At 53.4% G+C, this 26886-nt stretch overlaps 1 protein-coding gene across 3 annotated transcripts in view; it reads left to right on the top strand.

Annotated features, from left to right (window-relative positions):
* Positions 1-26886, top strand: part of CLCN7 (chloride voltage-gated channel 7) — a 56074-nt gene that overhangs the window by 14713 nt on the left and 14475 nt on the right. Inside the window, exons 2-16 of one of the 3 annotated variants that reach the window (XM_084641309.1) lie at positions 2630-2701; positions 6907-6978; positions 7394-7459; positions 8927-9059; positions 10931-11040; positions 13099-13179; positions 14413-14475; positions 15780-15863; positions 17246-17339; positions 18659-18723; positions 19409-19525; positions 19977-20031; positions 21627-21687; positions 23816-23954; positions 26648-26741. In XM_084641309.1, the coding sequence (XP_084497435.1) occupies positions 2630-2701; positions 6907-6978; positions 7394-7459; positions 8927-9059; positions 10931-11040; positions 13099-13179; positions 14413-14475; positions 15780-15863; positions 17246-17339; positions 18659-18723; positions 19409-19525; positions 19977-20031; positions 21627-21687; positions 23816-23954; positions 26648-26741 (1306 nt within the window). The remainder of the gene's footprint in view (positions 1-2629; positions 2702-6906; positions 6979-7393; positions 7460-8926; positions 9060-10930; positions 11041-13098; positions 13180-14412; positions 14476-15779; positions 15864-17245; positions 17340-18658; positions 18724-19408; positions 19526-19976; positions 20032-21626; positions 21688-23815; positions 23955-26647; positions 26742-26886) is intronic. The other 2 variants (XM_084641310.1, XM_084641311.1) reach the window with 2 other exon arrangements.

Genomic DNA, 26886 nt, shown 5'->3' with positions numbered 1-26886 from the left:
GCCAGGGCAGATGCTTTCAGCGCCAGCAAAGTGCCCGTCCCCCTGCTTTGGAGCAGGACGCCGTCTCTGGTACTGCATGGTGGGGCCCTTTAACACCGCAGCACCACTGCGGGCTTGGTTATAGGCCCAGCCCTTGCTCATGTTGAGTGACTGGAAGAAGTGCCCAAAATAGCTCTCAAACTCCTGTATTAGGCAACTCTGCTGACAGTGCTCGGTTCTGGGAACTTGCCCGGCAGAAGAACCGGTCCTCCCAGATCACTCCGTCCGCTGGAGAACGCACCATGGCTCATCCCCGCCTGAAACATGCCTAGGTAGCAGAGTGTGGCTGCAGCAAATGCTCGCTGAACCTGGTGTGCTGTTGCCCCTCTGGGAAACACCTTGTGCAGCTTCGGTTGCGCTCGGTCTGCAGGCTCAGAGCTGTCTCCTGCTTCCAGCTTGCTTCGCTTTGTGTTGCTGTTCGCAAATAGCAGCGTGTCCTCCTGGGCCCGAGCAAGTTAAAAGCTTTGGTGGGAACGCCTGGCGATGAGATTAAATAGACTAATATGCTCATTTCTCCCTGGCCAGGAGCAGGTCATGTGGAGTAGAGCACAGAGCAAAATGCCCAACAAACTGTCTGTTGTTAACTGATCCTGTATTCCAGGCCAGGAAATAACTTTCCTGATCATGACCAGCGGGCATTCCCTGCAATGCAGCTGCAGATTTTGCCCAGTCAGGCAGGTGTGTTTAGTACCGCAGTCCTGAGCCGTGTAATGCCCTTGAGTTGGGGAAATGTGTGGGTGAGGTGAGATCATTCAAGGAGGGAGGGAAGGTGGATTTGGGAAGCGAGGGGTTAACGTCCAGTCTCTCCAAAGTAACTCGGAGGCACAAAGAGGCACAAGCAGGTTTCTCGTGGCTGTGGCGCTTCCTCCTTGGAGAGCCCCAGCGTGCTGAACCAGGCTGGGTAGAAAGGCCTGTCTCTCCATGGTGACCGGGGGTGAGGAGTGCATCGCTGGAGCGGCCCTCCCTGCAGGGAAATGGGCAGGGCAGGGCTGCACCTGGGGTTGTGTGACGCATGGGGAGAAAAGCCTCTTGTGCGGCATCAGGTGAGCTGACCCCACTCAGTGCAGCACAGGGGAGCTGCTTTGGCGCAGCTGATGCGAGGTGTCCCCCAAAGCAGGCGGAGAGCAGTGCCTCCTGCCTGGCTGGAGTTGGCTGAAGTCTCAAGTGACAGCTCCTATTGCCCGAGCTCCAGGGGAAGGAGCTGGAGGTGGCAGAGTTCCAGCATCCTTCCCTTGTGTTCCTCCTGTCTCTGGTCTCCAGGGGGCTGCTGGGTTTACCCTGGGATTTAACCAGGAAAGTCTCCAAATGCGAATGGCTGCAGAGGGCCTTGCAGTCTTGCTGGGAGCGGAACAAGGGGTGTCCAGCCCTGTACACAGTAAAGAGCAACTCCGAGCTTCTCTCCCTGTGCTTGGGCAGCATCGTGACAGTGGTATGGGGTAGGAGATTGGCTGCAATAGGCGAATGAAAGGTAGCAAGGAGGGAGAGGCCCTAGCTAAGATCAGCCCCTTTGTGATGGGCTCTAGGTACCTTGAGGCAGACAGACAGACAGATGGCCCCTAGCTCTATGGGCCTCGCCGGCTGGCTGATAGATTGGTTGCCGCCAATGCAGCGTGCTCTTTTCTGCTCCATGAGACAGGCCAAGAGCTCACTAGCAAGAAGAGTGCACAGGAGCTAACCCCTCCGGGCCTCGGAGAGACCCTTTCACATCATGTTACAGGGCAGTATAAATTTGAACTCCCCCTGATGCAGCAAGTGGGCCATTTCGAGCTCTGGGCTCGTCTGCAGAGCTTTATCCGTGATGCAAGGAAATGACCCAAAAGCAGCTCAGTTGTTCCTCCAACAAACACAGCTGAGTAGCGTTTGGCTTGTGGAGGGGAGTAATTGATCCAGCCTCTGGCAAGGTAAAATGTTGTTAATAGTATTAATAACAGCTTCTGACAGGGCTTCAAATTGCCTCCTGACCCTGTCATCGCTGGCTAAGTGAGCCTAGCCCTGGGGCGACCAAATTTTGCCCACCAGAGGGTTGCAACCAACTTGCCTAAACTAGAGCAGGTTGCAGCTGCCATGTGGTCACTTTGTGGCAAGTCCAGAACCTGGTGTACCAACTTCCATCTTAACTGGCATGGCTTCTGCATTACAAACTAGTGGCCCCGTCAACATAGAACTCCATGGGTTGCATTAGGCCTGGGTCCTGCATTTGGCCACTGCTGGCCTAAAGCACGGGATGCCCTGGCCTGAAAGGAAGCTATTCCCATGTGCTGCAGCAAATACAACAGGGTGAGCCTGCAGGAGGAGATCCTGGGCTGCTGACACTCGGCACACAGAGCACAGCCACGCACAGTGAGGGGAGCCTGACTAATGCAGGCAGTGTATAAGAAGAGAGAGGGAGAGTGCCCCAGCTGGCCGAGTGCGGCATGAACTTGAGGGCAGGCAGCTGTCAATCTTGCTTCCCTCCCTTCCCCCCTTTGGTATTAGAGTCAGGAGGGCAAAGCGGGGGCACCCAGATGTCTCCCTTCTAGCGTTGGGGCTTGCTAACCTGCGGCCATGTGGAATATTTGAGCATTGACCTAGTTTTCCATTCTCCTCTCAGTTCACTCATTCCCCCTTTCTACGCCTTGGGCAGCTGAGCAGCGTGGATCTCAACGACGATGTACGCGAATTGGTGAGTGGCACAGAAAGGAGCAAACATTGCTCTGACTGTTCCCGTTCTTGGTAACTGAGGCCAGGCTGTGGCAGATGGCTCCTCACAAAGCAGCAGAGTGGGCCGCAGGGGGCAAACCCACTGCCAAGGGTCTGTCTTTCCATTATAAGCCTAACTTACTTTTTCTAACTTGCTCATCTTCCTCTTCCCCACCAAAACCAGCTGCCTACTTCTGCCTGGAAACTATCATGTAGGAGCCCCTGCCCCAGGAGGCACCTCTTGGAAAACTTGGGGTCAGTTGGACGATGTGTCTTGGAGAAATGAGCTCAAAAATTAGTCTGTGTCTTTAAGACTCCCTCGCTCCCTGCCCATACCGCATCCGAGCTCCCATGTGGCCACAGCCAGTGCTCCGGGCTCTGTTCTAAGCACTCACTCAAAGGGTACACGTATTGGGGGTGGGGGTGTCCCAAAGAAGTGCATGGAAGTTGTACTTAGCGCCCATGCGTGGCATTGCCGAGTTGGACCAAACAGCGAGCACAGCTGCGGGGGAGAGCACCTCACGGCGGGTCAGTGAGCACCCGAGACTGGAGCTCCAATCCGGCTCCATGGAAAACTCGCTTTGGCTGTCTGACCCAGATCTTGGGATTGTAGGGCTGCTGCTGGACAGGCCACTCGCCTGCCGTGTCGTCACTTCCCCCTGCACTCCCCTCTCACACCCACTAGCCTCCCCATTCCCCGCTGATGAGCCCTAGTCCTGTGCTCTCTTCAGTGTGTCCTCGCGGCTCTGACCCCACGCAAGAGACTCAGGCAAGAGCCATGTCCTCTGGCTCAGAGCATCCCCCAGGTCCCTTCCGTAGGTGGATCCCTTTTCCCCCCCACACACGTACTCTCCATGTGGAAGGGGGTGTTCAGCTGTTTGCTGACCACTGTCCTCCATGCTTGGCCCTACCGACCGGTTAGTCTGGAAGCTGGGGTCCATGTGGCGGGCAGGGGGTGGGCACTGGGTGCCAGGATTGGGCTTTGGGGCTCATTGTGCGGGGGCGGGAATGCTCTGTGTGACTGGATTCTAGTGGAAAATTCCTGCCCCCAGCTTCACCTGATCCTGGGCCTGTGGGTGGAAATCCAGTTCAGAACGTACCCTGCCAATGGGGAAAACAGCCCTCTGGGGACAAGAGGCACCTGAGACCTAGCTGCTCTATTGTGGCCTATTATGTCTCCTCTCAGAGCAGTGGGTGCTTGCTTGGTTTCCCTTCCCCTCTCACATCCTGTATCTGGCTTTCGCCTCCCTTAGCTCCTGGGCTTCCCCCTCCATTTCCGTTGGGTTGCCGTTTGTGTTACGGTGGTGCCAAATGGGGTCCTGCACAGACACCACAGGAGAGGGGGCCCTGCCTGAAGAGTGGACAGGCTGAGTGGGCGCTGAGCGGTCACTCCTTTCTGGAAGGCGTAACCCTAGGTGGAGGGAGAAATCCTGTCACCAGTGGCTGAATCTGTATTCTACGGATGGGTTCTGTGCTCGCTCTCTCTCTTTCTCTCTCTTTTTCTCTCTCACCAGTCAGATCCCATGGGCCAGAGAAGTGTCCCTCCTCCTCCACCCCTTCATGAGCTGCCCCCAAGCCCCTCCTGAACCTCACATACCCTGGAGAGTGGGGCTGGCCCTCGGGGAGATTGATCTAGAGTAACCCTTATACACCATTTCACATGGCACCTCTGAGTGGGAGCCGCCGGGGTGGGTTGTGTTCACACTGCTGCTGGAGCCGGAAGTGTCTCTAGACTCGCTGGCGTTGAGGTTTGCTGAGCTACAGTGATCTGACGCTTTTATCTTTCTAGCTACAGTAGTCGGTCTTCACTTGTGACTAGGGCTGCCTCAGAGCCATTCTCTTGTCCTGTAGCTGGGCCTTGGTCACTCTTATTAGTTGTATTGCTGGTCCCCACCTGATATCAGGGCCTAGTTGTGCTAGGTACTGTACCAACACCCCAGCCCTGTCCCCGCCCGACAGCGCTTGCAAACTCATGACAGGCAGGATACAAGTGAATGTAACAAATGGGACAGGCAGGAGGATCGGAGTAACAGAGCTACCGTTCCCCGATTAGGTAGACATTTCTTGTTCTCTGCAGCCCGGTGCTCCCTGCTGTGCGCTCTGCAGGGATTTGTAGGGCCAAGGACAACAGCAGAGCACAAATAAATGGACCCCACCCCTTCCCTAAGCGTGCAGTCGCTGTATCAACTCAACGAATGCTGTGCTCCCGCCAGGAGAGGGGAGGAGCGACAATATTCTTGAGATCTACGGCTGGATTGTTCTCTTAAAGCCCTTTTCCTCTTGGTACCTGTCTGTGCATTGCCACACACCACTAGGCCATGCGCTGGTATGCTAGGGGAGACCGCACAAAGTCTGTTTGAGCCAATGTTGCCAACTGTCATGACTATCACAACTCCTGTGATATTGGGTGGTTTTCTTCAAGCCCCAGCTCCTGGGGTCATGTGAATACATGAGACTCTTGTCTCTCTTTTTAGAAAGAATTTTAGCCCTCATTGTCTTGCAGAGAAAAGCTTAAAAATGTGAGCCCCCCCTCAAGGATCTAACACCTGAAGGCAAGTAAAAAGACCCCCACACTTCTTAATGGCTCATGATTCTTAAGCCAATCTCACGATTTTGAAGGCCTGACACCAGATTTTTAATGTCCAGGGTTGGCGATGTAGTTGAGGACAGTAGGACAGAAATTTCTGCCCTAGCTTGGTGCTTCATGGTACTTTCCTGCCTGACTTCTCCAAACCGTCTGAAGCAAATGGAGTTCCAGCATCTGCTCCTGGATCCCCCCAGATCTCGGTGCCTGGGAGCAATAACCATTTCCATGAAAACGGCTTTGCACACTGTTGGTAACTTGCCAGGGGTGTCTCGGAGTTCTTGGAAGCGTATAATCTGCCTGCTCTGTTTCCCCCTTGCCTCCTTGTTCCCCAGCTAAAGCAGATCTCCCCTTCCCAGTGGGCACTCTAATTGAGAGCCTGCTTTGCTCTGCGGTGGAGGGAGAATTTTCTTGCCCTGGGAATATGCCTGCCCTGTGCCAAACATCACCGGTGACCCTCCAGCCTTTGCACGCTTCTGAGCAGAAGTATCTCGGGCGACGGTCTTGGTCACTGAGACCTGAACAAATGATGGCGATAAAGCCTTGAACTGTTCCTAAGAAACACTCCCGAGGGACCAGGTCATCTGGTCCGCAGGCTGGAGGTCTTAGAGCATCAATTGCCAGCTATAATAGCGCAGCTCCCTTACCACCTCCTTATTCTGGGCAAGGGAACACATTGGAGTAGCTATAGCACCTCCAAGTCCAACCTGCCGCCCTTCCCAGCATGCCGCAGCTAGGGGCAGGCAGTGTTGGACAGAGGAGGGGGTGCCCTTCGCTGCCACGGGGCGTCCAGCCTCAAATCTCACTGCACCAGGGGTGGCTTTGGTGCTGCGCATTTGAAAAGCTCCCCATCTACCTTCCTGGGATAAGGGTGTCTCATTACGGAGTTGCCTTGCTACCGAGGCGTTTAACTCACCTTTCCCCTGTACTTAATGGGCGACTGGAGGGAGGTACAACAGGGGTCCCCCTCTGCCTGAGGAGTTGAGCAATAAAAGCTGTCAGCACACCCGTCCTGGCGGGTGTTTCTGGCTGTGGCATCAAGGCTGTTCTCATAGCTTGGTGGGCTGATTGGTGTTGGTACTGGGACGCTCGTGCTGAGCCAGTCCCATCCTCTTTAGTTCTGCAGGAAATCCCCTGGGATCAGACAGCATCTGCGCTGCATTCCCAGCTCTCTGCACAGGACTCTCAGTGCCTGAGGCAGTGGTGTGTCCTGCTTCGTTAAGTAGACTCTGTTTATAGCAGTCAAAGTCAACAGCTATAAAGAGGCTGCTTCATGGTGCCATCTAGGACGCTGGTGTGAACAGCCAGAGCAGATGCTGTCCTACCCCATCTCTGCCTAAAGCCCCTGGCAGTGAACAAACCCCTGTTTTTGTGAAAGGCTTCCTGGCAGAAGCTGGCAGTGGGAGCTGCGTGGAAGCAGGCGATGCGACCTGTTGATGCCGTCAGCAAGCATACCCCAGCCGGTCCCTCGGAAGAGTAGCTGAGCACTGGGGCTGGGACTTGGGGGTAGCTGCTCCAAATGGCAAACTCCAGCAGCCCTGCTTTGGGGCAATGCCTTATAAGATGGCCTGGCTGATCTAACGCCTGATCTTTGCCTCCCCCAGGAAACGGAGGCCCCTAACCAGTTTCCCAGTGAGATTCCTCACAATGAGAAGCTGCTCTCGCTCAAGTATGAGGTAGGCACCCCAGGTGATGTCTATTTAATTGGGATTAGAAGATTCTGGTTCATACTTATTTGAAAACTGGTGATGCTCAAGCCAGCGAACGAGTGGCGTTGAGTATGGGAGGAGGCAGTGGAGTTGAGGGGTTATAACCTGGTGCGTGGAAAACCTCAGCACCGAGGCTGTTCTGGTGCTGCAGGGCAGGAAAGTCCCTGTGGGACAGCAGGACACCTGTCTCCAGAGTTATCTGTGGGGTTCCAGACAGCAGGGGGAGGTTTAAGCGGAGAAGAGTGCTGGGACTGGGGGCATGAGCAAGTGGGGGTGAAGTAGGTTTCATTGGGAAGGAGCAGAGCTGAAGCTCACACTCCTGCAGGAAGGAGATCCCCTGCTGTGGTACCCAGTGAAAGCATTTCCCTCTCCCTGAATCTAGAGCCTGGACTACGACAACTGCGAAAACCAGCTGTTCTTGGAGGAGGAGAGGCGGATCAACCACACGGTGAGTCTGGCTGTGCCCACAGCACCGGCCTGCCAGCCTGAGCCCTGACGAGACTCCAGCCACCCCTGTGGAAACTGGTCAAATGTCACTGCGGGCCAAGGGTCAGAGATGTGGCTTCTCAGCAGCATAACCCATTGCTTCTGGGAACAGCTAGCCCCAGGCCCCCAGAGGAGAGACTCTCCTCACTTAGTTTATGAGCCCACTCTTCTACGTTTGGGGCCACTTCCAGCTGAACCAGTGAGTGACCATGGCCTAATTAATGCCAGTTTGCTTGGGGGAGACCTGGCGTGGGACCCTCTGTCAGCAAGGGGGATTTTTAGGAAGGAAGCTGATCCAAAGGCCTTAACATCTAAAATGATGACATTAAATTCTGCAGTCACTGCGTGGGAACACTACCATTGCTGTCCCAGAAGGTGACTCCCCCTAAGAAAAATGAAAGCAGGAAGGCCAGGTAGTGTAGCTAAATGCTTCAAGAGATCCAGACCAGGTCTCCTCCCAGACAAGACCTTGAAACCAACAGGAAGGAACATGCACCATGACTGGTGATGTGTGAGGAGGCCTCAGGGCATTGGAAGAGCAAATAGCCAAACGGGGAAGAACAACAAGAAAGTCTTTAAGTGCTTCAGCAAGGAAACCTGCCAGGTCTGCTGGACCCCCGGGGAGTAACAGGAGCAAGGATAAGGGCACTGCAGGAAGGCAAAACCACTTCTTTGCATCAGCCTCCACCACAGAGGATGTTGAGGAGATAAGTGTCAAACTAGGATGTGCTCTGGTACCGACTGATAAGTAGGGCACAGTTCTGCAGAGCAGCTCCTTCCCGCGCTCCTAGGGAAGACGCTCCCTCGATCCCGTTCCAGTTCTAAGATGACCAGATGGTTGAAACTGTAATGATGCTGTTCCATGAGTCAGTGATACGTCCTTAGAAACACCCTGTGCAGGAACGCTGTTCTAAGCCTGTAAGCGAAGGGGCTGGAGGGTCGCCTCTTTAGCTCAAACACCCAAGACATGCTTGGGAGAGAAAAAGTCTTGGCTAATACCAGTTTAGCGAACACAGACTGTTTTCAACTGTCTGAATGAAAATCCTTTCCCCTTCAGTGAATCAGGTTTAATCCTACCAGCTGTCACCAGCCTGACAGGAAAAAGAGTAGATCAGACCAGAGCGTGTAATGTTCAAAAGAATAAATAAAACCCTTCCAGACTGTAATTGTCCAGTGTCAGAAGAGGGCATGTATCTGATCAGCTTTTCTCTGGGAGGGGAGCTGCCCTGCCCTGAGTACTTAGTGATTTAGTTCTGCACAATGGGAACAGCACTGACGAGAAAGTCACGTTTCTTGGAGAAGGGGTGTGTGTGTTAAGGTGCACGACACCATCCTTCACCCTATGGGTGCATTTGGATAGCTAGAGCGTGCTGTGCTCAGGATCAGCCAAGACCCTGGGGTGGAGGAGTCTCATCTCTGTCTCTCACAGGCGTTCCGAACAGTGGAGATCAAGCGCTGGGTCATCTGTGCCATGATCGGGATTCTCACCGGCCTCGTCGCCTGCTTCATCGACATCGTGGTGGAGAAGTTGGCGGGGCTGAAGTTCAGAGTGGTGAAAGACAGTATCCTTCAGCTGGGGAGCAAGTGACATGGGGGCAAGTGTGGACAGGGTATTGCAGTGATCTCTGGGCGATGGAACAAGAGGCCGTCAGCACAGTAGCGAGCAGAGTAAATTACCCACCGGGGAACTCCTAAAGGACATGGCCATGTGGGGTCAGGTGCATGTGTGTTGGCACTGAGTGAACTAACCCTGCAAGAACTCTGTCTGTCCATGGAGGAAGTTGAATCTTTGGTTAGATCTGTGAATGCCCTTGGCCAAGAGTAGTGGGTGCACTTGTGATCCGTGTCAGGAGGGGAGGTTTGTATCACAGTGGCCGTACCATAAGGAGCCCAGCATGCTCCAAGTCCTGTCTCATTAGGGCCCGAGAAGCGAGGTTTCCCATAGCAGACAGACCTGCCGAGAGGCTCCAACCCTCATGGGATTCTGTCAGAAGCAGAGATGTTCCTGACGGAATAATGTGATTGATTCCTGGCTGCTACCTGGAGAATAAGCATGGGTCAAATCTGTTACTCCCTCGGAGCAGATAGTCCAGCCTACCATGGGTACCTTTCCGATGTTCTACACAATTGATTCCTAATAAGTTTGCTGCGTACTACAGCAATTCACAGTCAGAGAGCAGTTCTGCTCCAGAAAACGGCAGCCCCTCGCTCTGCAGACCAGCCCCGTGTGCTCAGTGCTGGAGCTGCCGTGCTGTTGACTGAAATACGTGTCAGCTTAGAGCTGGCAGACATCCAAAAACCAGAACTATTTCAATTAAAAACTGCCAGCATTCTTCACCCCACGGTCTTCTGTCCCTGGTCGGGGGAGTGGGGAGAACTGCTGCCTAACTGACCTCACGCATCTTCAACAAAGTAGTGTAATATTCAGTTACCTACACCCCGTGGCAGGCCATGGCTACTTATCAGGTTGTGAGCGCTTCCAGGCAGGGACTGCCTCTTTTCTATCCTTATGGCACCCAGCACTGTGGGCTGCCCCATCTCAGTTGGGCCCTCCAGGAGTTATTGTAGCAGCTACTTGGAGAAGCAAGCAGATCCACTCTTGGATTCTTCAGGATGAACACTGCTGTATAATGTGCCCCTACAGACCTGCACGCAGAGATCTAAACCCTTTGAGAAGGCAAGAACCCAGCTTGACTCTCAGCTCTCTCGGGAGCAGGCCCTGGCAGTTAGGGGAAACCTTTTCTTTCAGCTAGAACAAACTGGCTGGGGGGTCGTTGAGAGCATAAACAAGGGGTCCCACCATGGCCTTGTTAGTGACTCTGCATAGTTACGCTGCACTTCAGCTCTTGTCCCAGGCCCACACCGGTGCATCATGGTTTCTTCCTTTGGCCTTAAAGTGAAGGGCTAAAATCAGGCTGAATCAGAGAGATCCCAGTCCCTTTTGGTGCAACACCCTGTAATGCCAGAGCTCAAGTGTCTGGCTCCCTACGCCGCTCAGCCGGGGAGAAGATGCCCGGCAGAGGGGAGAGCTCAGGAATTAGCACTAGTGAAAATACAGCAGGAACACACCAGCCAAGTCACCTCCTTTCTGTATTAAAAGCTCCTTCACCAGGCTTGGTGCAGTGTGAAAATCCTTTAACTCTTTGATGCCTGGAGCCTGCACTTTCCCCCGTGATGTGTTCAAATGAAACATGCGTTAGCGTGATCACAACTGCCTGAATCACCGGGTGCTAAGAATTTATCGCTGTATTGCATTACGCTTGTCAGGGAAGCTGTTTAAACACTTCCTTGAAAGATGTGCTGCTGTGTGTGTGTGTGTGTGTGTTTGCCTTGCAGTGTGCGGCTGTCTCCCATGAGATGGTGCAGTGGTAATGGGGGGAGGAGGCGGGTTCTTCAACCGGTGATATTTGAGTTTCTTGACTGACCCTCCCAGATATTGACAAGTTCACTGAGAAGGGGGGGCTGTCCTTCTCCCTGTTACTTTGGGCCATTCTGAACTCGAGCGTGGTGATGGTTGGATCCATTATTGTTGCTTTCATAGAAGTAAGAGTTAAGAGCCAGCTGCAGGCCGGTTGGTTTGCTCACTTCCCCCTGCATCGGTTCTGCAGTGAAATATGCAGCAGACTCAACAGCCAGTTAAACATTCTAGTAAAACCCCCCTACTTGAGGGAGTGGGAAGTCACTTAGTTTCTTTGCCTGCATTTCCCTGTCTGTTCTCTGCTCCCCCTGCTGGAGCAGGTGGCTTCAAAAACGTCTGGGCCTTAAAAACTCTTTACTGCAGGTAGTGCTCAAATCTGTGGGTAGTTGAGTGGGATTACGTATCTTCTGGTAAAGCAGACACAGAGCTGCCATGGGCATGAGACGAGATTGATGAGATTACGCTGAAGGAGGATTATACTGGCTGAAGGAGAGGAGAGGACTTTTCCTTTTCCTAAGAGGGGAAGAAAATGCAAATATTATAAAGCTCAGGGTTGTTTTGTTATTTCAGATGTTATTTATAACCATAATTCCTCTGTGGATTAGCACAGGGACTGAGTTGTTTTACTACTGCCATGCAAGGATTTCTCCTTAAGGGTCTCTACCTTCGGCCAGTAGTCTTAAATGAGGTACTGTCTCTTTCCGGTTTGATCCTTTATTTGTTACATGCGCACAACCCTAGGTAACAGCATCCAGCACGGCAGGTAGAAGGAGCCCAGCAAATAGTCAGAGCCAAAGGAGGCGAGGTGTTAAGGAGGGAGCTTTTCGGGATGCTGATGGTAACGGTTTGCTCGGCTGGGGAGATGGTGCAGCTTCCTCGACATGAATTGACCTGCGCCCATTTACACTAGGTCTGGTCTTGGCCAGTCTCTACATTTCCTGCATGTCCAAGTGTTTAAGGATGAAAAGCTCGTAGGCAGAACAATGCGCTTCTGAGACAAGCGCACAGCAGCCCCCTTAAACTGTTGCCCATCCGGAGGGGGGCTGTAATCAGGGGGAGTTATTGTGAGGTGAAGGGAACAAATCACAGTAACAAGGCAAATGAGCAGCATCTCCGGTGGGGAATCAGGGTAACGGAACCTTAAAGCACAGTGGAGTCTGACTTGGCCAGTGTGCTAGACCTGTTCTGCGTTGAGGAAGTTGAAGATAAACGTCCTGCTCTGTCTAAAGTGGGGGGTGGGGCCTTTAGCCATGAGGCAGAATGGGTGCAGAAACAGAGGGTCACACAGCACTCGTAGGCCCCCCGAAAGAGGCGGCCAGCTTTGCTCTTTGTCACGCCCTCCCCTTTTGGAGCAGGTCCGGAATAGCCTGGACTATACATGGTGCTGTGGTCTTTACTCCGTGATGACGGGTGCTGGCCCGTGCTCTTGGGTTAGTCCGGCTGCTGGCTGAGCGTTAGTTCCCAAGTAGTATTGAACAGCAGCTTGGTCTAGCAGGATCTCTCGCTCTTTCAGCTAGGCCGTCGCTCTCCCGTTCAAGTGCCTGGCTCTTTCCATAGATTTAAAGAAAGCCAGGCAAATATAAACCCTTCGTTGGCCCTGCACCCATTCAGCCCGTCCACCAGAGGATCTGTTGAGCTGGCCACAGTGGCTTCAGTAGAGTCCTCCCCTTGGAGTTGTTTTCTGGAGAACATCTCCTGGGGCACGGCCTGCTCCCTAGTCGCTTCTGAAGAGGGAACCACCTCGACTCCTACAAATCGATTCAGTCCATCCTGCTTTAGTACTCCTGGGAGGTCGGACTACTCTCAGCCAATCGGGTTTTGCTTGAGGACAGCTAAGAAGTTACTTGTAAAAGCACAATAGAGGCAGTGCCAGAGGAATAATCTCTCCCTGAGATTCAGGTGACTAATCTCAAGTCCCACTCCAGGGAAGGAGCTGCTGGCTAGCCAGAGTCTTGCCTCTGGAACATGCCTGGCCAGCTGTAGGGGTTGGGGTGGGCGGGGTATGATCCCTACAGGAAGCAAGGCTCAGACTGCCCCTCAATAGCCGTCATGTTTTCCCCTTATGGGGTCGGGGGGGAGGTGCTGAAATGGTCAGAGAGCGGCCTCTGGCCCTTGTTGCCATCTGGGATGATGGAAGCCACTGTATAAGGGCTGATGCTAACAAACTCTCCCTGTGCTTCTAGCCTGTAGCCGCTGGCAGCGGGATTCCTCAGATTAAATGCTACCTCAATGGCGTGAAGGTTCCTCATGTCGTCCGCCTCAAGGTAGGACACTGGGTTTTGGTGCGAGTGCACTTGGCCGTCCCGTGCGCCATCGTCCCTCCCCCGCACCAGCGTGGTAAGGCAGACCAGGAGGCTGGCAGCTTGCAGGAGCTAGGACTTCCTCCTCTGGCATTCACCAGCCTGGTCTGCCTCCACGCCATGCCAGTGCCCCCGTGCGCTGCCAGCTCCCCGTGCTCGTCTGGGATGTGCGCTCCTGTCCCAGCTCTGCGAGGATGCCCTGTGGCCTCCCATCTGCAGCTGATAGTGGCATCTTCTGGGGGAGAGGAAACTGGCCCTGAGTCACCAACTCACGACCCCAGCAGTCGCCATCCTGCCCAGCTTTGTGACTCCTCTTGGGCAAGTCCCTTCACCTCCCTGGGGCTCCGTCTGATAAACACACCAGTGCAGATCCCTTTGGGGCTGGCTGGGGCGAAGCGCTAGGTAACTGCAGTATCACAGCTGGTACTGATTGTACCGGGGGGCTGCGTGTGCATGCTTGCCTCTTGTAGCCTCCTGTGCTCTCAGCCTAGCTTAGGCTGCTGCTCTCCCACCCGCTCCCTTCCAGTGGCAGTCAGTCCTTGCATGCACCCCTTGGCAACGGGCAATGTTGTTTAAGGGCATTTTTACGGTCTGCCGGCCCTACAGAGCAACGTGGGGGCTCAGTGCTGGCTGTGAGGTCTCTCACGTGGCAGAGCTTTGCAAGTAAAACGGCACCCCCGTGTTTGGATCTGAGGGCTCAGCAGGGCTCCAGTAGGCACGTGGGGGAAGCTAGTGCTGTGAATACTTGCTGACCCCTGGATGCCGGGGGGCAGTTACTGGACTGCCCAATCCTCTGTGACGGCCGTGACTCCTGCCCTGCTGTTACCCCAGAGAGCTGGTGCTCTGTGCTGGAGAAAGGCTGCTGCAGTGGAAGTTTAGACGTTACAACCGCAGCAGTGAAACAGCAAGCCAAAGACAAGAGGCAAAGAACTCTTTGGCATCGCTGGCTCCTGCCGCTCTAGCTGCTAGCTTGCTGGCTACCCGCCGCGCTTCTTGCCCTTGAGTGAGATTTCCAGGGGAAAGAGGCTGTAACTCCATCTTCCCCTTTGCTCTCTCCCAGGTACCTGGGTTGCGGGGAGCAGCTGTGTCTGGTTTGGAGCTCTCTGCGTGTCTCCCACCAGCCCGCTGCTGAGCGTGACTGCCTCATGACTTGCTGTCTCTCCTGTGCTAATCAGGGACTCTCTCCTTGTTTTCCAGACCTTGCTGATCAAAGTCTGCGGGGTCATTCTGTCGGTGGTCGGAGGCCTGGCTGTCGGGAAGGTAATTTTACCCAGGAAGCTAATCGAATTCAGCCACCTTCCCAAGCGCACTGTCGGCGTGCAGTCACCCCTCTGTGCTGCACCCTGGCCCCGGGAGCTGCTGCTGTCACGCACGCGTGTTGCGCTCGAGCATTCCTGGTGCCTCCATCATTGCTAGCATCCTAAACCATTTGTTTCCCGCAGATACGTGTATCCGTTTGTCCTGGGTCAGTGACTTCTCCGCTTTCCCCTTTGCTCTGATGCCCCTCATCAGTGAGTTGCCTTGAGGTGCCTCTCAGAACAGCAGGGCTTCTCAACCTTTTCCTTTCTGAGCACCCCTCCCCCCCCTCCCCCCCGGTGCTATAAAAACTTCACGGCCCAGCTGGGCCACAACTGTTTTTTCCGCATATAAAAGGCAGGGCCAGTGCCAGGGGGTAGCAAGCAGGGCAATTGCCCGGGGCCCCATGCCAGAGGGGGCCCCACAAAGCTAAGCTGCCGAGGCTTCAGTCCTGGATGGCGGGGCTCAGAGCCCAGAGCTTCAGCTTTCTGTCCTGGGCCCCCGTGAGTCTGATGTCAGCCCTGCTTGGTGGCCCCCCTAAAACCTGCTTGCGGCCCCCCAAGGGGCTCCAGAGCCCTGGCTGAGAACCACTGCGGTACAGCACCAGCAGTGTGCCGTGCCCTCCTGGGGGATCGGGGATCAGGGACCCTGGGTAGTGGCGACGTATCCCAATGACATCTGCTGACCTGCCAGGACTCGGAGGAGTTGGGCAGGGGAGTCGCAGCCCCTGTGGCTGTCTGGTTCTTTCATCCTCTATATTAGAGGCCATCTCGAGAATGAACCCTACAATGGTGTCGCTGCACCATAAGGTGGCCTTCCAGAGAGTCCTGCTGGGACATTGCCGGGCAGAGGTGCAGCCACTGTACAGTCTGCGGTTATGAATGGAGCTTGAGTCCACTCTGACGCAATCCTGGGGATCCCCTGCACTGATAGAGACAGCGTTTCAGGAATTCACGCTCCGCGTTCTAGAAAGCAGGGTGGTTTGTCCAGGCCTGCTGGACGTTCTCTTGAGAGCCACTTATTAAAGCTAGGAAGCATGGGAGTAAGGTGAGGTTTCCACTTCCTGCAAAGAAACCTCCCCTGCGGGAGCCGGGGCTACTTCAGCCATAGAATGTCCGCGTGGCTGTACTCCCTCGCAGGCTCTGAAATCGAGCTGGGGGCGTGGGCGGGATGCACAGAGTTCACGCTCTGAATGCCCGCGTCTTCATGGCAAGGCTCCAAAAAGCGAAGCTGCCTTTCTCCTCTAACGTCCGCTTTCCTGCCTTCAGGAAGGGCCAATGATTCATTCCGGAGCGGTCATTGCAGCCGGGATCTCGCAAGGAAGGTCGACTTCTTTGAAGCGAGACTTTAAGGTTGGTTAGCTCGCTCCCAGAGTCTGATGGGGGGAGGGAGGGGGGGTGTATGTCACCACATGCTGGGGAAGGAGCTGTGGTTACTGGCTCATGACATCTCTGGTCCAGTGGATAGAATCAATATAGCAAAGTGCTCTTCACCTTCCTAGTGCGATCTAGGGCCAGCCAACTAGCGCGACTGAATCCAGAAGAGCCTGCCCTACTGAAAAGGTGGGGTAGGGCAGTGAAATGGAGATGGGCCTGCTGAGGGCATGAGTGCTGTGGACTTCCATGCAGACAAAGCTATCTGCTTGTTATGCTCCCCAGGGCGGCAGGGGCCAAGAATCCTGCTCGAGCAGTCAGCGGGGGTGGCTTGGAAGGAGTAATACTGACCTATCCTGAAGGGGGCTCCATCCAATCCTCTTTGCCCTAAACCATTCCAGTTGCAGTGCTCTCTGGGTACCTATCCCACAATTCCCAGCAGCAGTGCATTCTGGGGGGAGCTTGAAATGAATATATTCTCCCCCTACAGCACCCACTGCAGCTGTGCTGGGGAGAGCACCAAGGAGCGGTGGAATGTCGCTCCCCTCTGGGTCCGGCATTGCTAGTGAGGAGGGCAGGGCTGGGCGGGCGGGCAGCGAAGGCTCCCCCACGTTGCTAAGCTTAATTCAATTGGCCGCTGATGTCACCATCTGAATTGGCCTCAGCAGACTGAACACGCAGCCGATCTGTACTGGGAAGCCAAAGCCTTGATGGCAACCCCGTGATGCTGCCATCTGGGCTAGGTGGCCTTTGTGAAGGGGCCCACTGGCTGGCACGGGGCCCCTGTGTGCTCTGTTACACTGCTGAGCGCTGGTATGTCAGGGGGACATTGGCTCTGCGGCTGGGAGAGGAATCCAGTTCAGGTGGACAGACACACACTGGCCCCGCGTGAGCTGGCGCACCAAAAATAGCCGCATGGCCATGGCATTGCAGGCGGCGGTTTAGCCAGCTGCCCGAGTGCATCCTCAGGGGGGCGGGTGGGTAGCCCAAGCTGCCACAATGGGGCTGTGGTCTCACTGCTGTTTTTAGCACACTGGCATAAGCAAAACTAGCCTGTATCACCCCTCTGGAAAGCATGCTCCCGGCAGCTCTGTGACATAACCCCCTAGGGGAGCAGGGAGCTCAGTGTGTCTGCTTTTATTGGTTCACATCCTGGCTGCGACGAGTCCTGTGCTGCCAGGCCATGTAATAAACTATTCCGGGGTTTAACACCCCTCCACTCAGCACGGGCAGCGGTACAGGGATAGCTGCGAGCAGCATTCTCTTCATGGGAGCCAATGTCAGGCCGACGTTACAGGGGGTGCGCTCGGGCTGCTAGCAACTGCCCAGCCGGTAAAGCGGCTGTCCTCGTGTTGTTTCAGATCTTTGAGTACTTCCGCAGGGACACGGAGAAAAGGGACTTCGTCTCTGCCGGAGCGGCTGCTGGCGTCTCGGCCGCTTTTGGCGCCCCAGTTGGTAAAATGTCTTCTGGTGCTGGGTGTTCCCCTGCAGGCCAGACCCTGCCCCAGGAGGGATGCTCACCACCCCTCACCCCCTGTTAGGGGTAGCTGGCAGTGATCTGGATCACCCAGAGACTCGTGGCTTTCCCAGCCCTCTTGTGGCGGGTGGGGCTAGTCAATCATGCTTAGAGGAAGTGACCTGTGCGGGACAGAGCTTGGAGCAGCAGCTTTGGGTGCTCTGCATATTTACTCTCGGGCACTGCTTGAAACTGCTACTTTCAGAGCTGTGTTCCTATGTAGCACCGCCAAACTAGAGAACAATGGCGGCTCTGTCCCTCTGCTCCTGCCCATCGAGCTTGGTGGCAAACAAAATACTGGCATGCAGGCTGCCTGCCTCTGCTGGGCTTCTGTCTGATGCCGAGGGGAGCCCTTGGAGAACAGAGAGAGGGAGCTGGTCCTGGCATGCAGATACAGCCAGAATGCCTGGGTACCACTTGGTCCTGTTCCCGCTGAGTCCAAGAGAAACCTGGACAGCGCCAGTGAAGCGGATAGGGTCGTGCCTGGGTGAGCAGGGCTGGGAGAGCTGTTAACCCCCCAGGAGGGGTGTCGGTGTCTGTATCAGTCACTACAGGAAAACTCATGCGTGTTCCCTCCTCCGACGTGAGCCTGAAATCTAGGCGTAAAGTTTCGTGTTAAGGAACGAGTTAGTCCCCCAGAGAGCCGTCCCTGCCCCCCAGCAGCCCATATCCAGGGTGAACCCACACCCCAGCATTGCTGCTCCTCCCCGCTAAGTGACTGGGGAAGTGGCAGGGTGTAGGCCGAGCGCTCTCTCCCAGTGGTCCCCAAAGGGCACCAGGCTTTGTCCCCACGGCAAAGCCTTCCTGCTGCCATGGAGGCAGGCGTCGGAATGCCCAGCGTTTCCATCTCTTAGCCGAAAGCGACCGTGTGTGATGCTCCCCCAAAGCCTCCTGGCTCCAAGTGCGGTGTTGGCATGACCGAGAGCTGCTAGCATAGACGTGCATCTGCAGCTGTGACCCTCCCCAAGGCTTGGCCAGCCATTGGCCTGCTTCTGGGGCTCAGGCTGGTGGGGGTGATCCCCTTGGCAAAGTGTCATCAACCACAGCCAGGTGCATCGGTTCCTAGTGCAGGGGTGAGGTCTCCAGCCCTGTGGGGCTGTGCCCCTTGTCTCTGCACACCCAAGGGGCAGGTTCTTTCCAGCCCACGTAACTGGGAGATCAAAACTCACCCTGACAGGCCCAGCCGCTCCCAGGCAGTGAGGCGGTAGCTACCCGAGCTGATCTATTACAATGGCCCCATGGCCTTTTGTATCCCTAGGGGGAGTTCTCTTCAGCTTGGAAGAAGGTGCCTCCTTCTGGAATCAGTTCCTGACATGGCGAATCGTAAGTGTTAGCAGCCTGAGGCCAAGGATGTGCCACCGCCTTGGCTCATGCAGGGCCAAGTACGATTGGCCCCGCAGGTGCTGGGCACCGGCTTCTGAAAACTCAGCTGCCAGCTGGGGGTTCGACTGGGGTTTCACTCGGGCTGGGGAGGGGCAGGATGTCTTGTCGAGTGAGGGGCCTGCACTGGATAGAGACGCCCCTGTCAGAACGGGACTGTCGGGTGAATCTAGGCCTTGACTGGTGTAAGAGTCTGAGGCCAAGACAGAGGATGCTGACGGTTCCCCTCCCAGAGAAGCTGCCATTTAGCGCTTGGAGTCCTGCAGTGGCCTGTGCCCCAGAGGTGGCAAGAGGGAGATGGGACGTAAAGGGAACAGCGCAGAACCCTTGGAAGAGGCGCGAGGCACTTGTGTATGAGCACAGAGTGCAAGGTGCTGCATGATCCCCAAGGAAGATATGGCTTCTGCCTATGGAGCTCTTAGTGTAGCAGACATGCTGATTTGGGTACCAGGCACTGGTTGGGGTGTGAACTAAATCCTGCCCCTCCCTGATGTAAGAACGCTTTGGGGAATGAGTGGGGCCGAGGTAGGCCCCTGGTGGATGGAGTGGGGTTTGAAGAGGTGTGACAGCAGGCAGCCGAGGCAGCAGGTTGTCTCATGCCATGATACTCTCTTGCTTCTCTCTGCAGTTCTTTGCCTCCATGATCTCTACATTCACGCTGAACTCCATCCTGAGCTTTTACCATGGGAACCCTTGGGACCTCTCCAGCCCGGGTCTCATCAACTTTGGAAGGTTCGACAGTGAGGTAAAATTGCTGGCCTTGCTGGCAGGTTTGTGCTGTCACTGGGCAGGCACACGCCCTGTACCGGGCGTTCTCTGCAGCCTTGCAAGTAGTGGCAGGACCTGAGGGCAGCAGATGGGGCCATTCACTCCCTTTATGCCCGTCCCCTGAATGTTTGACAGTATGAGGCACCTCAGGTGGGGGGTGTCATGCTGGGGTGGGAGCGCTCTGCAAAGGCCAGATGCACCCAGATCAAAACTTCCTGCCGAGCAGCCTCTTGGAAGTATTTGTCCAGCTGTTGCTGGGCTCTGGTTCTGCCAGCGCGGGTTCTGTGGGGCCTGGGAGCGAGGAGCCCTGCTGCAGCCACTGCTCTGGGCAGCTGCCAGCTGTAAAGGCTTTGAGCAGAGGCAGTGACTTGGCACCGAGCAAATCGCTGTGCCGAAAGGTCTCCAAACCCATTTCTCCTCGTTTACAGAAACTGGGATACACGTTCCAGGAAATTCCGATCTTCATCGTTATGGGAGTGGTTGGTAAGATCGGTCTGCTCGTTCAATTGAGTTAACACCTCTGAATAATCCCCTGTCCTGAAAAGCTGCCTTAGCCCACTTCCTCGGGAGAATGGGAAAGCTATTAAAAAGCATAAAAACAGAGGGCCCTCGGGGAACCTTTTGCTGCTCGATGCTTTCACGGGCCACAGCTAGATTCTCTGGCCAATCTTGATCTTCTGTGGTGAAGGCAAAAACCCTTAACTTTGTTCTTCCCCCTTGCCGGGTAGGGTTGGGGTGTGGCAGAGCCTGTCAGAGTGACGTTGGTCCGAGGTATGGCCCCTTGAGAGGCTGGGGGAAGGAAACTGGTGTTCTAGGCAGAACTCCCTTCCCGCTATGAGTCTGTGGGTTGGGTGTTTGGAACGTGAACTGTGTGAGAATTATTTTCTGATACGTTGTTTCCGTACAGCCCACTCCTGCTGCGCCGGGCACAGCACACATCTAAAAATCTGTCTTTCAGCTGCAGCCTTGCCTGCCTCTGCCTCAGTGCTCTGTACAATCAGGTGGCTGCTAACAATCCACCACCGGATTTAACAAAATGACCAGAAGTGCAGGGAAATGCCAGGTCGGAGTCAGCGAGGAATTGCTACGGACTTTCCTCGTAGATAACATGTCAGAAGCTACCCTTTGGATCAGACTGGACCCCAGCCAGTATGCTGATGTCATCTGCTTCTTTCACTGCCCTGGGGTCTGAGTGGTGGTTGAATTTCCAACCTTTCCGCCCACTGCTTCCTGCCCAGAACAGAAACAGGAGTACTGTGGTCTTCAGTTGGCTGGCTGCCGTAAGGCGACAAACTCTCCTAATGCCGTGTTGTGTCTGAGCATTGAAACGTGCATTGGAACAATGAAAACTACTGATCCCACAGTAACCCTGATGCAGCCACATTGCACATCCCAGAATACACTGGAAAATGTGGCAGTTATAGTCTACGTGGGGCCTCTGACTAGCCTGATGCGCTGTAAAAATTCTCAGTCCTAATGTTGCATTAATGCATCGTGCCGATCTATGACCTACATGTTGTAGATATAAGATCGGGCTCGGGCACTAATGTTTCCTTTAGTGAAGAAACAAGAAACGAAGGGGAAGGCCAGGTGTGTACATGGATCTTTCTCGATGATGTGCGCTCGCTCTCATCCTTCTATCCCCCCTCCAAAGCAGGAGAGTTACATTTTGACTCTTTCAATGGTGAAGCCTCCGTAAACTGGAGATTTGTGCCCATAGGGAACAATGGAAGCAGCTTGTGCAGTTTCTTCCACGACATTCGGCTTGCTCCGCTGTGTGGCTTGACACGGGGCATTCCAGCAGGAAATTGCTGCTTTTCCCTGGAAGCTGCTGCTGTCAAAGGCTTAAAAACGTTGTGCTATTGAGAATGTGTTGCTGATGAGGGCAGAAAAGTGTCCAAAGGCAAACTGAGTCGGGGAAATCTTTGTCGTGTGTTTTTGTTTTGTTTTTGCTTTTTTTTTTAAAGATGTGTTTAACTCTGTATATAGGAAAATCCTGAATGTGGCATAAAGGAATATTGGTTTCTTTCAAATCACTCAGGAGGTTTTCAGCTGCTTTCCCTCTTTCCTGCTTGCAGGTGGAATTCTTGGCGCGATATTCAATGCCTTGAATTACTGGTTAACCATGTTTCGAATCAGGTAAGAGCCCAAGAGGAGCTAAATAAAACGAAATCGCTCAGTATTCTCCCGGGTTGTGTTCAGATTGGGGGCCGATTAACTGAACCAAAGGGCGTTCCTTTTGTTCCTGAAGCCCTACTGCTTCAGATCTGGTAAGTGACGTATGGTGTTCGCAAGTGTTCACTCACAAAACTCAAGTGCTTAGAAGTGTGGAAGTGGAAAAAGGGATAAAGGGAATTTGAACACAGACATCTTAGTTTTCTTAGGAATAGAGCAAGAGTCAGGCTAAGTCTAACTCTAATTCCCGCTTCCTTGGCAGGTCTCTGCCAGATAAATAATTATGGCAAGCGTTTATCAGGCGGAGACCTGCCTAGGAAGGGGGAATCCCTGTCCATGTGCACTCTCCCCCTTGCAATTGCTCGAGAATAAACGGTCTCTGACTTGTTGCAAACAACCTAAGAGTGAAGACTGCGTTTTTCTTCCACAGAAGCAAGGAAGTGATCGTTAAGGATGCCGTCGCTTTATAGCACACTAGAATCGACAATTATCACAAAGAAATCCATATTTCATCACAGCTGTAACTCTGACCCAAAGTAAATATCCATTCCATCATCTCCTAAAGCAGAGACCAGTCTGAGAAAGGAATCTTCTCTTACATGTGCCTATTCACAGTACTCTAATCCACCTAAAATACATGAAAATGTTCCACGCTTTCCTATTGGACTGTGAATAACCACCGTTTCTTGAGACACGTTGGATTTCATTAGATGCTACTGACGACCTGCAAGTATATTAACTGATGATGCAAGTCCCATGTAACAGTAGCTTTTTGAAGAAACATTTAGATTCTGAAGACTGAGGATGGACTGAAAGACTTTAGAACAAATACATGGGTCAGAGTTCAGGTGATGGTGACAAAAGATGGGTTTCTTTCTTCTGATGCAAATGCTTATGTTGACAATGCGATTTTCTTAACCATCCATTTCTTTGCTGTTTATTACCTGGGTTATGCGCTATGTAAATGCATTGGGGGAACATTTTCAAAAGCTCAGGTCCCAGTGAGCTCCTAAATCACTGTCCCCATAGTCACTTTGCTTCAAAAATTAGTTAAAATGGCTAAGCTTTCTGTGTTGGAATACCTCCCTTCACCCTCTTGGGACCTGGTTTCTCATTTATCCACCAGAGCTCACCTTTCAGACAAATAACATCCCATGTCTGCTGGGAGGATATGGGGAGTGCTTTGTAGCTTTTGCAGATGGAACAGACGGGAGTTGAGGGATTCAGAGCAGACTGTACGTTCCGTGTTCGATGGTGCTGCGAATGTGTTTGTGGAACCAGAAGTCTGCAGGACCGTTAAAAGTATAAAGGGCGATTTCCATGCAGCTCCTCTTTCGTACAGCCCCAGTAACATTCAGACGGCCTTCCGCAGGGCGGGATAGCATCCAGGAGCAGAGCTGGGGAAGGGGATTGTTTCTGTGGACAATTTGGTGAGAGAGAAGAGAGCAACAAAAATGATCAAAGGTTTAGAAAACCTGAGCTATGAGGAAAGGTTAAAAATAGCAGGTGTGTTTAGTCTTGAGAAAAGACAACTGACGGGGGGCTGATAAATCTTCAGACATGTTAAGGGCTGTTATAAAGAGGATAGTGATCAATTGTTCTCTGGCCATCGAAGGTAGGACAAGAAGTAATGAGTTTAATCTGCAGCAAAGGAGATTCAGGTTAGGTGTTAGGTATCCTGAGAGTTAGTTACAACATTTTCCTTAAGTACTGGGATAGGTGACCAAGGGAAGTTGTGGAATCCCCGTCACTGGAGGTTGCTAAGAACAGGTTGGGCAAACACCTGTCGGGGATGGTCTTGGCTTACTGGGTCCTTCCTCCGTGCAGGGGGCTGGACCAGATGAGCTGTCAAGGTCCCTCCGAGCTCAACATGTCTATGATTTCCCCTTCATTTGAGCCTGTGAAATCCTGCTGCTTGTCTGGTTCCCGCCCCTGGGAGGAGGCAACCTGCACCAGCCATTCCCCTGCCCCCAAGCCACCAGCAGTGGTTGCAACCAGTCTGAAGAGCCAGCTGACCTGGGGGTGCTTCTGGGAAGCAGAGAACAGCCGGGAGGTTGCTCCCTGTTCACGTGGCTTGTGTCTGACTCTGCAGGTACATCCATCGCCCGTGCCTGCAGGTGATCGAGGCCATGCTGGTGGCGGCTGTGACGGCAGCTGTGGGTTTTGTGATGATCTACTGCTCTAGCGACTGCCAGCCCCTCCAAGCAGATTCCGTGACCTATCCCCTGCAGGTAGGAGACATGGCTGTGAACCCCCTATCCCCAGCACAGTGTCTGTTCCTGACTGCCCCCTAGAGCTGGATCGGGTCACAGCACAACCAGGTGTTCAGGGATTTTCCAGGCATAATCTCTGCTGCCTTGCTTGGGAGCTGGTCTCAAAGGCGCCAGGCTAGGCCCAGGCAGGGGGGAGGTCTCTGTAGCTTTTCGATGAGCCAGGGGACTGCAAGCACTGAGGGAGGCAGGAACATCCCCTGAGATGGGCAGTGAATGAGGCAGGGCTCCATACGTGGCAGAGGAACCCTGCCTCGTTCAGGGCCTGAGCTTCCTGGGCTCCCATTATAGACAGTCTAGCAGTGCTGGGAAGGGTCACGCAGTGCACATTGAATGAGGTGAGGCTCTGCTGGGGGGTATGGTTCACGGAGTGCATGGCCAGTAAGCGGGGCCTGGCAGGGTCTGGCCAGAGACTTTCAGTTTAAGGGACTACAATAGAGAAGCGGGCATCCAAACTGTTGCTGGAACATGCAATCTGCAAACCAAGCTCTCAGTTGGGGAATGACAAAGGTAAGGTCACCTGTGCAGCCTGAACGCTGCCCCTTGTGCATCAGCATGCACAGAATAGCACAAGATGGCATGTGTGTATCTAAGATTGCAGAGAGAGCTGTATACTTGAGGGAATAGTGTGTGATCAGCTGATCAGACAAGACTTGGGTGGGGGGCTGAGCTAAAGGTCTATGCGAGCTCAGTGGCCTCAGGACAGGTTTCTAATAGAATCTAGCTGGGATTTGATGATCCAGCCTAGTGCACCAGCAGAAGTGAAGGCTTTGCAAATCACGTGAGCCTTCACTGCACCACCTTGGTAAAGGGGTCACTGTTGATTTAAAAATCACCAGTCTCTGATAACATATTGCCAACTACTGTTAAGGAACATCTAAAACTACTCGAACAACGAGGAGTCCGGTGGCACCTTAAAGATGAACAGATTTATTTGGGCATAAGCTTTTGTGGGTAAAAAAACCCACTTCTTCAGATGCATGGAGTGAAAATTACAGATGCAGGCGTAAATATACTGACACATGAAGAGAAGGGAGTTTCCTTACAAGTGGAGAACCAGCACTGACCAGGCCAATTCAGTCAGGGTGGATGTGGTCCACCCCCAGCTAAAACCTCTCCAGCACATCAACGATCTACAACCTATCCTGGAAAATGATCCCTCACTCTTCAACCTTGGGAGACAGGCCAGTCCTCGCTTACAGGCAGCCCCCCCAACCTGAAGCAAATACTCACCAGCAGCTACGTACCACACCACAGAAACACTAACCCAGGAACCTATCCTTGCAACAAACCACATTGCCTACTCTGTCCCCATATCTACTCTAGCGACATCACCAGAGGACCCAACCCCATCAGCCAGACCATCAGGCGCTCATTCACCTGCACATCTACTAATGTGATCTATGCCATCATGCGCCAGCAATGCCCCTCTGCTATGTACATTGGCCAAACCGGACAGTCTCTACGTAAAAGAATAAATGGACACAAATCAGACATCAGGAATGGTAACATACAAAAGTCAGTAGGAGAACACTTCAGTCTCCCTGGACATTCAATACAGATTTAAAAGTAGCCATCCTTCAATCAAAAAAACTTCAAAAACAGACTTCAAAGAGAAACTGCAGAGCTACAATTCATTTGCAAACTTAACACCCTTAATTTGGGCTTGAGTAGGGACTGGGAGTGGCTGGCTCACTACAAAAGCAGTTTTCCCTTTCTTGGTATTGACATCTCCTTATCAATTATTGGGAGTGGACCACATCCACCCTGACTGAATTGGCCTTGTCAGCGCTGGTTCTCCACTTGTAAGGTAACTCCCTTCTCTTCAGGTGTCAGTATATTTATGCCTGTATCTGTAATTTTCACTCCATGCATCTGAAGAAGTGGGGTTTTTTACCCACAAAAGCTTATGCCCAAATAAATCGGTTAGTCTTCAAAGTGCCACCGGACTCCTCGTTGTTTTTGTGGATACAGACTAACACGGCTACCCCCTGATACTTAAAACTACTAGTATGGCTAGAGATGGGAGAGAAATCTCACCACCCTTTCTGCTTTCACTGCTCCCCTTTATAGCCAGTAAGCGTACCCCATTTGTGACAGTCGTTCAGCTAGTAAAGGGGAAGAGTTAAAATAGTAATGTGTCAAATTCTCAACTAAACTAGCTAAATTTCAACTTGACCATGACCCTCTAAACTTCTGAGGTGGGTAACTCTGTACAGGTGAGAGGCTAGGCCTAGTGTGCTCACCGTTGCAACACGTAACTGATTTTGGAGTGTAAATATTTTCGAAAGGGATTTAGGCATTCTTAATTCCCAGGTGCCTAAATTCCTTTTGAAAATATGTGGGCTCCTAAATCAGTGAGGTGTTGCACCAATGCATGCAGCAATATCTAAATACCTTTAAAATGTCGGGCCTAAAAGTATAACTAGCTGAATGCAAATGTATCATGCTAGCGATGCCTGTGGCCTATGGCTCCATGAAACTGCACATCTGCTAGTGGGGTGTCTTTCACCAGGTGCCCAGGACCCACTTTCACTCCTGCCTTCTCGCTCTCTGCCAGCTACTGCGTCCCCATGTGCCACACGTCCCAGTGCAGCGATCGTTGCGTGGATTCTGCCAGATCTCACAAGCCAGCCTTTGTTTTTTCTCCCTAGCTGTTCTGTGCGGATGGAGAATATAATTCGATGGCCACCACCTTCTTCAACACGCCTGAGAAGAGTGTCGTCAGCCTCTTTCACAACCCTCCAGGTCGGTTCTGGCTTGGCTGGCGGAATGGGGAGGGGGCTCGGGTCTAACGGCAGGTCCGGGGCAGCAGACCCAGAATTAGGAAGCCAATCGCTTTGCTCGGTTTGTGGTCAGATGTTCTTGTGTTAGCCCAGCCCTGCAGCCCTAC

This window comes from Lepidochelys olivacea (assembly GCF_965140295.1).
Source record: "Lepidochelys olivacea isolate rLepOli2 genome assembly, chromosome: 10".
Lineage (NCBI taxonomy): Eukaryota > Metazoa > Chordata > Testudines > Cheloniidae > Lepidochelys > Lepidochelys olivacea.
This window is presented reverse-complemented; position numbering and strand designations above follow the sequence as displayed.